This window comes from Filicampus tigris, chromosome 14, assembly GCF_054856515.1.
Source record: "Filicampus tigris isolate MCC_2025a chromosome 14, RoL_Ftig_1.0, whole genome shotgun sequence".
In the NCBI taxonomy this organism is placed as follows: domain Eukaryota; kingdom Metazoa; phylum Chordata; class Actinopteri; order Syngnathiformes; family Syngnathidae; genus Filicampus; species Filicampus tigris.
The window spans coordinates 12,512,633-12,524,866 of NC_141230.1; the positions used below are offsets into that span (position 1 = coordinate 12,512,633).

At 39.2% G+C, this 12,234-nt stretch overlaps 2 protein-coding genes across 4 annotated transcripts; one reads left to right on the top strand and one right to left on the bottom strand.

Moving 5' to 3' along the window:
* Positions 1-5: 5 nt before the first annotated feature.
* ofd1 (OFD1 centriole and centriolar satellite protein) lies at positions 6-10,201 on the bottom strand. Of its 2 annotated transcripts, XM_086051302.1 has the most exons (23): positions 10,047-10,201; positions 9,868-9,980; positions 9,588-9,776; positions 9,431-9,499; positions 9,335-9,356; positions 8,908-9,015; positions 8,697-8,833; positions 8,446-8,619; positions 8,261-8,367; positions 8,059-8,178; positions 7,307-7,380; positions 7,134-7,225; positions 6,859-7,048; positions 6,533-6,663; positions 6,346-6,457; positions 4,436-5,086; positions 3,549-3,699; positions 3,352-3,443; positions 1,780-1,920; positions 1,550-1,710; positions 1,312-1,473; positions 303-367; positions 6-131 (listed from the first exon to the last, which is right to left on the bottom strand). In XM_086051302.1, the coding sequence occupies exons 2-23, from the start codon at positions 9,958-9,960 to the stop codon at positions 80-82; spliced, it is 3,093 nt and encodes a 1,030-aa protein (XP_085907428.1). In that variant the 5' UTR covers positions 9,961-9,980; positions 10,047-10,201; the 3' UTR covers positions 6-79. The 2 variants fall into 2 exon arrangements, with proteins under 2 accessions (XP_085907428.1, XP_085907427.1); XM_086051301.1 differs by having other exon boundaries at positions 9,868-10,201.
* Positions 10,202-10,369: 168 nt separating this feature from the next.
* On the top strand, positions 10,370-11,472 carry trappc2 (trafficking protein particle complex subunit 2). Of its 2 annotated transcripts, none has more exons than XM_086051309.1 (5): positions 10,370-10,433; positions 10,646-10,756; positions 10,852-10,994; positions 11,089-11,176; positions 11,257-11,472. In XM_086051309.1, the coding sequence occupies exons 2-5, from the start codon at positions 10,664-10,666 to the stop codon at positions 11,353-11,355; spliced, it is 423 nt and encodes a 140-aa protein (XP_085907435.1). In that variant the 5' UTR covers positions 10,370-10,433; positions 10,646-10,663; the 3' UTR covers positions 11,356-11,472. The 2 variants fall into 2 exon arrangements, with proteins under 2 accessions (XP_085907435.1, XP_085907433.1); XM_086051307.1 differs by having other exon boundaries at positions 10,378-10,464.
* The last annotated feature ends 762 nt before the right edge of the window (positions 11,473-12,234 follow it).

Consider the following 12,234-nt stretch of genomic DNA (forward strand, 5'->3'; position numbering starts at 1 on the left):
GGTAATGTGGTCATGCATTTATTCATCCGCACCATATAAAAGCATAAATTTAAAAAAAAATCACCAGCAAATTAGCAGTTCACCAAAAATCTTCATCTGCATCTTCATCCTTGTGCGAATATGCGGCAATGCTGTGAAAACAAATACAAGCTCATTAAATGGGACTCTTCATAGGCGGGGGTGTGGGGGGGACAAAAAAATAAAATAGGAGATGAGAAAGCACAAAATAAATGAAATGTCATCTGGGGAAGGATTGTCAAGGATTATATATGTATTATTCAAATAGTTCAGTAAAGCCCTACCTATTATCTTTCTCTTCAGACAAACTTTTGACCTCTGGGCTCACGTGTTCTTCACCTCCAGAGCTCTGACAAAAAAAGAAATTAAAAGTCAAGAGTGCGGCGGAACCTCCACAGTCGAGCACACCACCCAATCTTTCCATTTAAAGCAAATTTTAATAAGTGTAAAAATAAGTCAACTGCAGTAAAAGGTCCGGACTACAGTATGAGTTTTGACATCTCTCCACAACTTTAACATACGTCTGATAGCTTAATGCTAACATACGACAAAATACATGTACATCATAGACAGGCAAAGAGCAATTGCCACTGCGGTCTCCTGAATTCATCAAAAAACGATTACTTTATCATAAACATGGCTGTAACACAGCCAAAAACACTTGCATGCATATAATATCTCTGCTTTGTGGAAACAATTAGAAATGTTGGACTTTAGTTGGCTCAATCAACTACCTGTATCACACTACTGCCACCGTCAGGCTAAGGCGTGCACACCAAAGGGGACAGCATTGTGTGTATTAAAGTGTAGACCGAATTCCGTGGTGGGGAAAAACAAAAAGGTATTTGCCATCATTATGATTCTATATTATTGGAAAGAATAGTTTGACTTGACTTCCGCTTTAATACTAAAACAATACAAAATGCAATAGACAGTGTTCTAACAAAACAACATCTTTGTCGTGTAGCTATAAATCTGTAAACAATGGATATTTGAACAGGAATGGCACATGTCGGCAGTCAGTATAACAATATTCACCGGCATATATTCTTTATCATCTGCCAAAAACAGCGAATATTAGTGCATCTTACTGAGTTGTGAAACTCTTCTTTATGTATTATTTACTTATGTTATTACCATTACATGATTATGTTATTACCATACCGTTTTTATAAAGTACAATACTGTAGAGTGCAATTTTCCTAAACGTTATAAATAAATTTGTTGGTATTTGCATTTATTTCGAGGGGGAAAGATGAATTGCTACTTTTACGAAAAACAAAAGTGATTTACCTTGTCTTGTTTCTTCTCTCTGGCTTCCAAAACCATCTTCATGTATTTTTCCAAGGGGTTTCCATTCAAAACGTCTGCTTCCTGCCTCTCGTTCGCATCTCCTCTGTCGTTTTTATGCTCCTCCTCCTGCTCCTTCTGTTGTTGTTGTTGTTGTTGCAAAAGCTAAGCAGGCATACATGCAGCAGTCATTGAATGACACAAGTGGTTTAGACAAACAAACAAAAATAGAGTTAGTTACAGTTTCTTTCTCCAGTCTTTCCGCTTCCTGTTGTTCTCTCTCTCTGGCCTCCTCTTGCTCCCTTCGCCTCACTTCTTGCCTTTCTTTTCTCTCTCTTTCCCATCGCTGCTCCTCATCCTCTTTATCCTCAACCTCCGAGGCCGTTGAGATTTGTGAGGATTCTGGAAAATAAAAATAGTATTATTACGGTATGCACCTTACAGGACTTGTCAGCTGTTCTTGTCACTCACCCACTCGGCCCCGTGAGTCAGTCGGGGCTTCCGGGAGGTCCCGCGGGGACTGTGGGCGGGGGACAGAGGGGCCACCGGGGGCCTCGGAGGAGGAGAGAGGGACGGCAGTGTCCAAGAGGAGCTCTGGAATGTGGCCGGGTTCTAGAGGGAGATACGCACAAAGGGATCTTTTATGCTTTGCCCACCGCCCCTCCTAAACGGGGCCAGAGAAGCAGCGAAGAATACATCATCAGAGCCCCTTCATCTTGGCCACTGTGTGAGGCTCTGGTCTCTCGCTCTCTCTCTCTCACACACACGCGCGCACACACGCACGCACAAACTCATTAAAATGGTCTGTGCATGATCCAAAACCTCCATATAAGACATTTTGTAATCTTGAGAAAATCTCCACAAAATTATTTTTAATTCAACCCAATGCAAATTTAAATACCTTTTAAAAACACAAAAATCCATCCGGAATGTATGCAATTCACTAGAGCATGGCAAAGCACATACATCCCTTTTTCCGCCCAAAAATAACCAAAATATATTTTTCTATATTTTTGATATAAAACAAAATCGGTTTTTAAATGTGTTATTTTAACAATGTTATTCTTCATATTTTGGATTTGGAAAAAAAATGTTTCAAATTCTCAAAATTTTGTGACTTTTTGTTTATTTGATAAACAAAACAAAAATATAATACTTAACCCTTATTTTTTGTATGACATGAAAAAAGAGGTATAAATCTTTTATTTTATCAGAAAAGACTTCTGTTCATTTTTTGTATAAACCAATTATATATATATATATATATATATATATATATATATATATATTTTTTTTTTTTTTTAAATATATTTTATGTATTTTTTATTTTTAAACAATTTCTGGATTAAAAACACTATAAAAAATAACAATGGAAAAATCCACTTTAAAAATATTTTAAGACAAACAAAATGACTCCTTTTTAAAGGACTGAAAATGATAGTCATTTTGTTATCATTCAGTATGTTCTCAAAATTTTAGCTCTCATTGGATGGTGAAAATCAGAAATATTTATTATGTTACTAGTTCATAATACTTTACAGGCTTTGTTTGTGTTTAGTGGCAGCAAAACGTAAAAAACAAAACAGTTGTGATGGGGCAAAAAAAGGAAATGTTGCAAGTAATTATGATAATAAACAAAAGGTCAGTAACATGATGAAAATGAAAAGAGCATATGAAAGCAGAAGTCAAGTCAAAAATGTTCTATTTTCTATTTCTATGCTCACCCACTGGTGTAAACATTGCATTCTGATCAATGTTGCCTTTGTGAAACATGAAAGCAGAAAAATATGCCCATTTTTATCCATCTCAGTTGGCGGCCATTTGTCTTGTACTGACACCCACTGGCGACTGAAAAATGACATCACAGTAGGTAAGGGCTCAGCTTGTGACCGTCACATGACCAAACCCAGAAAACAGGGTGAGCCGTGACGGCCCTTTAAACAACGTGTACCAAATCTTTTTGAGGAGAACCTTTTTCTTACAAACCACATTACAAGAAAAAAAAATTAGCCAGTGGTAAGAAGAAGCACCATTTTAGCCTACCAGGTGAAATGCCAGTGAGATCCTCAACCTTTATCCTCTCAGGCTGCGGGGAGGAATGTGAGCTGGAAGAGACACGTTGTCGATTTGGAACACTGAAAGGAAAATAGTCAGATTACACAAAGTCACATCCACAAACTTGCATGTACTGTTGTTGCAAAAAAAAAAAAAAAAATACAGCAAGCAGAGGCAGACGGTACCTGCGTCGAACTCGCACGGTGCTCTGGAGCTGAGGGCTGCGAGGGGGGCTCAGCTCAGGGGAGAATTCACCTGAGCTGGACACCTCATCGCGGGGGGGCGAGGGGAGGCGGCTGTCCTGTGAGTCCCGGAACAACGACGACGAAGCGACTTCTGGCAAGAGCACAAAATTAACTGCTGAAAGCACTACAATACTTAAATGGGTAAGATGTACATTTGCTGGACACAATATTAGGTACACTTGCACAAGCTAATGAGTAACAATACTGTAATACAATACAGGAATAATAATAACAATAATAAAGTGGAACTTTGTCTATATATATATATATATATATATATATATATATATATATATATATATATATATATATATATACTGTATAAATATGAATAATATAAAAATAACCTTTGCCAATTCAGTTAGATATTGTGTCTATTTGTTACTTTTTAAATTAAATTAAATGTAAGCTTTTTTTTAATATACTTATAACTTCAAAAATCAATACTGAAATTCCTGCATTTAAAGATAAAATCAACCCCAAAATTTTCTTGACAATAATATGTTCTATATGCCTCCATTAGTGTAAACACGACATTCTGAATAATGTTGCGTTGGTGGAAGATGAGTTAAGCAGCAAAAGCCACCTGTTTTTATCTATCTCAGGGGGCGGCCATTTTGTCACTGACTTGTCGCCCCCCTGAGATGGACAAAAACGGGTGAATTTTGCTGCTTAAGTCATATTCCACTAACGCAACATTATTCAAAATGCCGTGTTTAGACTAGTGGGGCTACATAGAACAAAAAGAAAATGTTTCTTTTTAAGAATTCCAAGCACATTTTGTAATGTGTTGAATATGACTAAATTGACTGGGTATCTTTCAGTACCTTCTGATGCATCTGGGTGAAGCGTCCTCCTGGTGGGGAAGGACAAATGTGTGAATGAGTGTTGCTCCTTGGGAGGTTCATCATGTCTTGTAGATTGAGGCTCTGCTGATGAAAGGCTGCTGATGCCATAGGACTTGTGAAGTTGGTCTTGATAGAAGGTCACTCTGTGTTGAACAGCTGGCAAGGCATTTCCGGCATCATAGGCTGCTGGGGAGGGGGTTCTCGATTTTTTAGGAGACAGTGGTCTAATGAAGGTCTTTGACAGGTGGGCGGTGTAAGGGTGGGACAGGTCAGAAGTTAGTGTCAGCAGAGGAGAGTCAGCTCCACTCGAAGGCGTTGCAGGGCGCCTCCGCGAGACGCTGGCGCGCGCTGCCCTCTGCTGGTATTTGATGCATTTTTCCTCCAAGCTTTCAGCTTCCCTCTCCAGCTCTCGCATGCGAGCGTTACATTCGGCCAGCATCTCCAAGTCGGAGTTGGAGTCTCCGTGCACGAGCCGGCCCATGTCGCTGACGTGCTGGAAGCCCGCCCGGGGCCTCAGCGCCGCTCTGTCCACGTAAATGTCAGGGGGGACCAGCTTGTCGCCGCTGAAGTCCAACACGGAGCGGTCGACCAGGGAGGGCTTGGGGTTGAGCAGCACTTCGTTTTCAAGAGCTGTGGACAAAGAAGGATTTTTCGGCTGCAATTAAAGCCACATTTGAAGAGTACAAGAATGCCTGTTCAGCGATTAAGGGGCTGCAGGTGAAGAAAAGAAAATATCCAAGTTTGACCATTTAAAATAATCTCAACGTGTGAATACCAAAAGATGATTTGAATGACGTAATATAATTTGTGCAAAGTGCTACTGCGCATATTTGTTTGCCCATGTGTGATATCCTGTCATTTTGTACTACAAAGTTATTTGGGCTAGTTTGCTAGCTAATACCATTGATGATGGGCAGGTAGTCTGTTACTGATGTTGAATTGAACAAATTGAACAACTGAATACAGTACTTTTTACAACACATGGGTTCACGATTGTGTACATGCTAGATGCATGGTGTTGATGCTTTATAATCCTCTCATTTTAAGTGTTTGCAGCTCTCATGTGGCATCTATTCGTAATTACAAACAAACCCTTTGATATTCAGGGTTTGGCAAGTATCCCCTGCCAATAGCAGCCTCTCACGGGTCAGCTTTGATAATACAGCAGCCATCTGATTTGAGGGAGGAGACTCGTCATCATCGGTGCAGATATTATGTGTGTTGTGTGCTGTGTTGGTCATCTCTGGTACACCACACACACACATCATAAGAGCAGTAAGAACACACAGCATTTTTTGTCATCCTGTGTGGGGTCTCTCACGTTAAAATAAAAACAAAAATACAGTACATGTTAAAGTATGTGTTTACCGTGATTAATCAGATCCTATACAAAAGCTGTATATCCTTTACTAAACATAACTAGTGTCAAATGATAAGCACACATCTCCAAATGCTTTGAGATTTTAATTGGAAGAACAATAAAAGCTGACAAAATGTGGAGGTACAGGACATGATTTTCTTTCGACAGTAATGAAAAATAACAAAGCAGAGTTTTGACTGTAGGAGACGCACTAGTTTATATTTTGCATGTCTATTTCTGAGCCATGGGGTAGAATTGCATTGCATCATATTGAGAGCTGTTTGTAATATTTTGATCACAGCTTTACATGAGAAGTAGTACACTTTTAAACCCTGACAACCGCAATATCAAAGCATATAGTAAAATTAACACCCCTCTCACGGTGTCAGTAAAAACCATAATGCAGCTCTTGTTGTGGCGATCTAAAGTTTATGCAGGTGTACTGTAATGTTGTGGCAGTACAAGAAAATGCTAGTTTTACATAACTGAAATTCCAAATTCCAAAATAAGCTCCGTGCGCACAAGATACCTTGTTGGGTTTGGCGAAGCTGCATTTTGAGGTCCTCAACATGAGCGGTCGTCCACTGTAGCTTCTCCTCACACTCCATCAGCTGCACGTTCAGCTGACCACATCGCTCTACCTACCACAATGCAAGCACGGGTTGTGAAAAATACTGAGCATCAAAACACGAGCGTGAGGCTAGAATGTGTGCTACCTCCAACTGCAGCTGTTTCTGCAGCACATGCTTCTGGTTCGCAAACTCCTCCTCATCCAGTGTGCGAGCGCTCTGAAGCTTGCGGAGCTCCACCTGCAAAGCCAGCTGCTCGTCGGAGGGCTTGCCCAAGTCTGACAGAGGGAAAAAACATCCAGTGCTCAACATAACTTAGTACACTCCAACAGGTTTGTTCAGAATATACAGTTTCCTTTCAGAATCAAGATTTTCTGTCTCACCGAAATTAATGTCGAAAGAAAATTGAGGTAACCAAAATACCCTTTCTGAAGTGGTCATAAACGGCGTGGCTGCTGAATGTGTCCGCTTACCTGCACAGAGATGTCGGTTTTCCTCCTGGGCCTCCTCCAGCTGTTTCTTCAGAAGCTTCACTTGGCCCTGCAGGCGTGCATTTTCTTCTTTCAAACCGGGGAAGTCGCTCATACTCTCCAGTCTTTCCCTCAGCAGTTCGTTCTGCTGACGGAGCAGACAAGTTTGCTGCTGTGTGGCGTCTAGCTCCCCCTGGAAGACGCCGGATATCATCGAGATTATTCTTAACGGGCATCAAGCAACTCCTTAAGTAACTTGAACATTTTAATGCCTCTACCTGCATCCGCTTCATCTCCGAACAGGCTTTATTGTACTCCTCTAATTTGGCTTTAACTGCAGCTGAATCGTGTTGAATGCGAACGCTTTCCTCTGAGAAAGGAAAGGAATATTAAACGTGACCTTAATGCTGAAAAAGACAATAAACAACATTGGGTTCATTTTAACATTCACCTTTGTTTCGCTTCTCGCTCGTTGTTAGTTGCTCTGCTCTCTTGTTGTAATCCTCCTTTAGCTCCAGCTGGTAACTGCGGTCACATGGACAATACACTGTAGTAGGGCTACAACTAACGATTATTAAATAATCCGTCAATTAACCGAGGAATTTGATTTTTTTTAAAACTTGTTTTTCCAAACACAGGTTATAATGTCGTAATGACAACATTAATTATTATTCAGTTACTTGTTAGGTCCGTTACATGTCAGGAAAAACATTTTAATTATTGTTTACCAAAGAAAAAGCGAGTGTTTTATTTTGATTTGATGATTAATTCAAAGACATGGAGGACTACAGATATTGGACAATATTTTCTGTTGAGGGGCCTAAATTCTGAGGATCAGGACAATTTTACATTAAAACAAAAAAAAGGCGTCTAAACTATTACCGGTAACGATTATCCAAAATAATCATCCATACATTTGATAATCGATTATTTGTTGATTAATCAATTAATCATTGCACTTCTACACTGTAGTAATGACCTAGGTAACAAAGCAAAAAACTCCAAAGCGTCACTGGTCGCTAATCATCTCTAAAAAAATAAATAAATAAATTGTGTAAAATGTGCCGCAGAAGTTTCTCAAAAATTTCAAACTATCATATGTGACGTCATGAAATATCTTTGAATAACTAAACTTAAAAAAATTCGGCAAGAAGTGGCACATAACCAGGAGAAAAGGATTGCCAAAAAGACAACTTGAAATACCTGGAAAGTTCATTTTTCAGCCTTTGGTCATACATTTCTTCCATGGTCTTCACTGCTAGTTCTCGCCTCCTCAGATGATCTTCACCGGCCTTAACCTTCTCTTCGTGCATTTGACAAGTCCTGCATTCAATTTTTTGTCAATATCATTGACTAGACAGTCAATTCATTGGTGTATTACATTTCATGGTTAAAGTAAACATACACTTCAAAAGACTCCATTCGCAACTTCAGCTCATTTTCTCTGTTCCGCAGTGTGTCGATTTCCTTCAGCACCATTTGCCTCTGCATGTACGCATCTTTTTCCTCGATCTGAGATGACAAAAAGTTTCCACAATGACATCAGTTAAAAGTAAATCAGACAGAAAAACAACATTCACTGATCTTCACCTCTTGTTGTTTTTGAAGCCGCTCAATGGCGTTTCTCTCCCTGGTGTTCAACGCCTTCGTCTTCATGTCATAGGTTCTCTCCAGTTCTTGTTTGAGCTTGTCAAACTCCTTCTGAAACTGCACTTTTTCCTCCATCTTAACCTTGGCGAGTTCAACCTCTTTGAAATGCTGCATCTTAAGGGAATGACGATAACATTAAGGCCACATTGGTGGCTAAGACATTTTAGGATTGAGGATTTTATTCCCAGTACCTTTGTGTCCATTTCAGTCAGCATCTGGGATTCTAATTCTCTCCTATAGGAAGCCAATTTAGACTGAAATGAAAACCACTTTTCCCCGCTGCAGTTCACATTTTCATACTCCTTGTCGATCATTTTCATCTTCTCAACTGGAGGTGTAAATAAAGAAAAGCCACATTAAACATCATCCAAGTGTATTGAAAATATTAGAAAATAAGCATACCGAGAGACTGTTCATAATTTGATGAGCTTGTTGTCTGAGTATCAGCATCGCGGTGAAGACCAGCAGGCTGATGGTCAGCGATGTGTGACACAAGGTTGATTAAAAAGCCTGTTAGGACAATAGGAAACATACAAAAAATATGACAGACTTTTACTAAAGGAAAATAATACGGTATTTCCTCAAATAGATGACAACACCCAGCATTTGCTGAGAAGACATGTCATCTATAAAGCTGGAGTTTGGGATGAAAATAAAAGAGATAACTATTCCAGAAAGAAACATGCTAAAAAAATCAATGACAATAAAAATTTAGTCTTTGCTAAATAATCATATCCCAATACAATGCCTGGTCCTCTCTGGAGAAGAGTACGGCCACTTGGCCACTATGAGAGGAAATATGGTACATTACAGACTTAAAGTAGCCTACCTGTATTATCAATGCTCTGAGACTGAAAAAAAGAAAACATATTAGAACTCATATTTAACATAGCAACAAAACATTCCAGCTTTTACTGTTTATTACCAGGGATTTGTAAAGTGGTGACTCGGGGCTGATTTTAAGACACTGAAGGAGATCTCCTTTCATGAACACCTGGCACAATCCAACAAATACATTATTATAAAACTATAATATGTTTCCCTATTCTTGCTGTCAAGGCTTATGATAAATTTAGAGTTACCTTCTCTTTGGACAGGCCACTCTCGGGGCAGAATACAGATAAGGAGTATTCATAGCCTGAGTTGTGAAGATAGTCAGCCACTATGTTGTTGCAGGCTGAGACCAAAAGTGAATCTGATCTTAGAGATGGTTCTGCTCCACTCAACGGGGCAGGTTTTAGCTCATGGATGAGTTGGTTGCGCAGCTGAGTCTGAAACACACACACCCACACACCCAAAATGGAAGTAATTTAAGGTAAAGTCAATCATTGGCTACAGACTAAAACACTGACCATGACTTACCTTAAGTGTATCCAGCACTCCCCTATCTCTCAGCGTTTTATAAAGCCTCTTTCTCAGCTCGTCTGGGGATAAAACATCTTCCTTGGCAGACATTATTTATGTAATTCGTGGTCCTGAAATGCGAGGGTTCAAAACTACATTGACACGACGACTTCCGGTAACTCCGAGCGCATTCTTACCCAATGTGAGCAGTTTTCAATCTTTCTGTGCGATGTTATGATATGAGAAATAATTTCAGGTTTGTTGTTGTTTTTTTTAGTTGTTTGGGTTGCGCTTGGAGACTGAATAGCGTCCTCATGACGCAGGAGGTGTGCCTCGAGATTTAAATCTGTCAACGGACATCCGGTTTCGTCCAACAGTTATGACGCACTAATACAGTTTTTGCAAAATTATTTATGACATAAACTACGTATTTTTGCATTCCAGTATTATGGTAAGTATCAACGTCAACCACTACAAAAATGGATTAAAAAAAAAAATCCTATTCTATCCTAGAATACAGCCACTGTGACTGTCGTCATCTACATGCGACAGCCGTCGTCGCTTACCAGAAGTCACAACAGCAGGTAAACAAACGTCTCGGTCCGTTAATAATCGGTGAGTTTTTTAATTTTATGATCATATCTTTACATTTGACGTTTACTATATTGTTACTGACTCATAGACGTATATTCATTAACCATTAATGCTAAGTATCGTTAATGTGCTAGACATTATGCTAATATTTCGGACTAACTGTTGTTTCATTGTTTTTTCGATTGGCCGGATTACATTGCAGGGACAGGCAGAGAAAATAATGTCAGGGACTTTTTACTTTGTCATGGTTGGTCATCATGACAACCCAGTCTTTGAGATGGAGTTCTTACCATCGGGGAAGCCCGAATGCAAGGTAAGTTGTACCTATGAATATGTCGCCACTGTTTCACTTCTAACTGAAGATGCTTGTCATTTCACTGGGTGATACTGTTGAATTTTTGACCACAGGATGACCACCGCCACTTAAACCAGTTTATTGCACACGCAGCCCTGGATTTGGTGGATGAAAACATGTGGCTGTCTAACAACATGTACTTAAAAACTGTGGACAAGTTCAACGAGTGGTTCGTGTCCGCCTTTGTCACTGCAGGACATATCCTTAATTATTGTTTCTCCTCCCCACTGTAGACAGATTGTTTACCGACATTATGGATTGTGGTCTTGTTTTCTTTAATTGCTTGCCGTACATATAAGATTCATCATGCTTCATGACGTGCGACAAGAAGATGGAATCAAGAACTTTTTTAATGATGTGTATGATTTGTACATTAAGGTTAGTCACTTGTCTTTATAATGGTCCTCAACATAGTTTGTTGGTGAGTAGCCTATTTAATATTTTTTTCTGTCTTCCAGTTTGCAATGAATCCATTCTATGAGACCAACGCCCCAATCCGCTCCACAGCTTTTGAGAGAAAAGTGCAGTTTCTTGGAAAGAAACATCTTCTTAATTAATTGTCTCATGCACAGTAGTTTCAGTGCTATGTGTATATTATTGGAGTTTTGTCTGGATCATGTGCTCTTTTTTTAAGTCTCTTGTGAATGGTGTCAATAAAACATTTTTCTGTCAGATATACTTGCATTATGTTCATTCCATTATGTCTTAAAAAGTGAGTTTGATGTTTTTTTGACTGTACTACCCAAGCTTCTTTTACACTGCCTGTAAAAGCGGTAATTTTTCTGCCTATTTTAACAATGCTGTTATGTATTAATTGTACTTATACAAACCGGGTGAAAGAAGTTGGCTTGCATAGTATCAGAAGCAGAATGTATCCTGTTTGTAAAGTAATAGCAGTAAAGGCGGGACAGGTGTGACACCTTCGGCTGTAATACATTTCTTCCGCCCTGTTTTGTTGAAAATAATTAGCTGTCCAACAAGTACGAATGGGAATCGAAAACCGGTTCTTTTGAGAACCACTTCCTATTAATTTGATTCTTAATAGTTTGTTTACTTGCCTAACGATTATGCCTATCCGTAACTCTTGTGTCGCAAATGGGTGATGACGTGACATGCAAGTATTTTGTTCCAGAATTTTTCAACATGGTGTGAAGGCAGAAGGGCTACAATTTTGACCGTTTTCTTGAAAATATGATGCCGCCACTACTTGCAAAGCTATAATTTTACTAAAGGAGGTGGAATGCTTCCATGATGCAGCAGAAACAGATTTTGTATTACGTTACCAGATAATGATATACTGCATAATTTCAATGTGTATTATTTCATTCCCTCACCCAATGTGAATCATAAGGAATTGGATGAATAAGCAGATATCGATAACAGAATTGGAATTGTTAAATTCGTATTAATTCCCATCACCGACGAGATTGATAAAT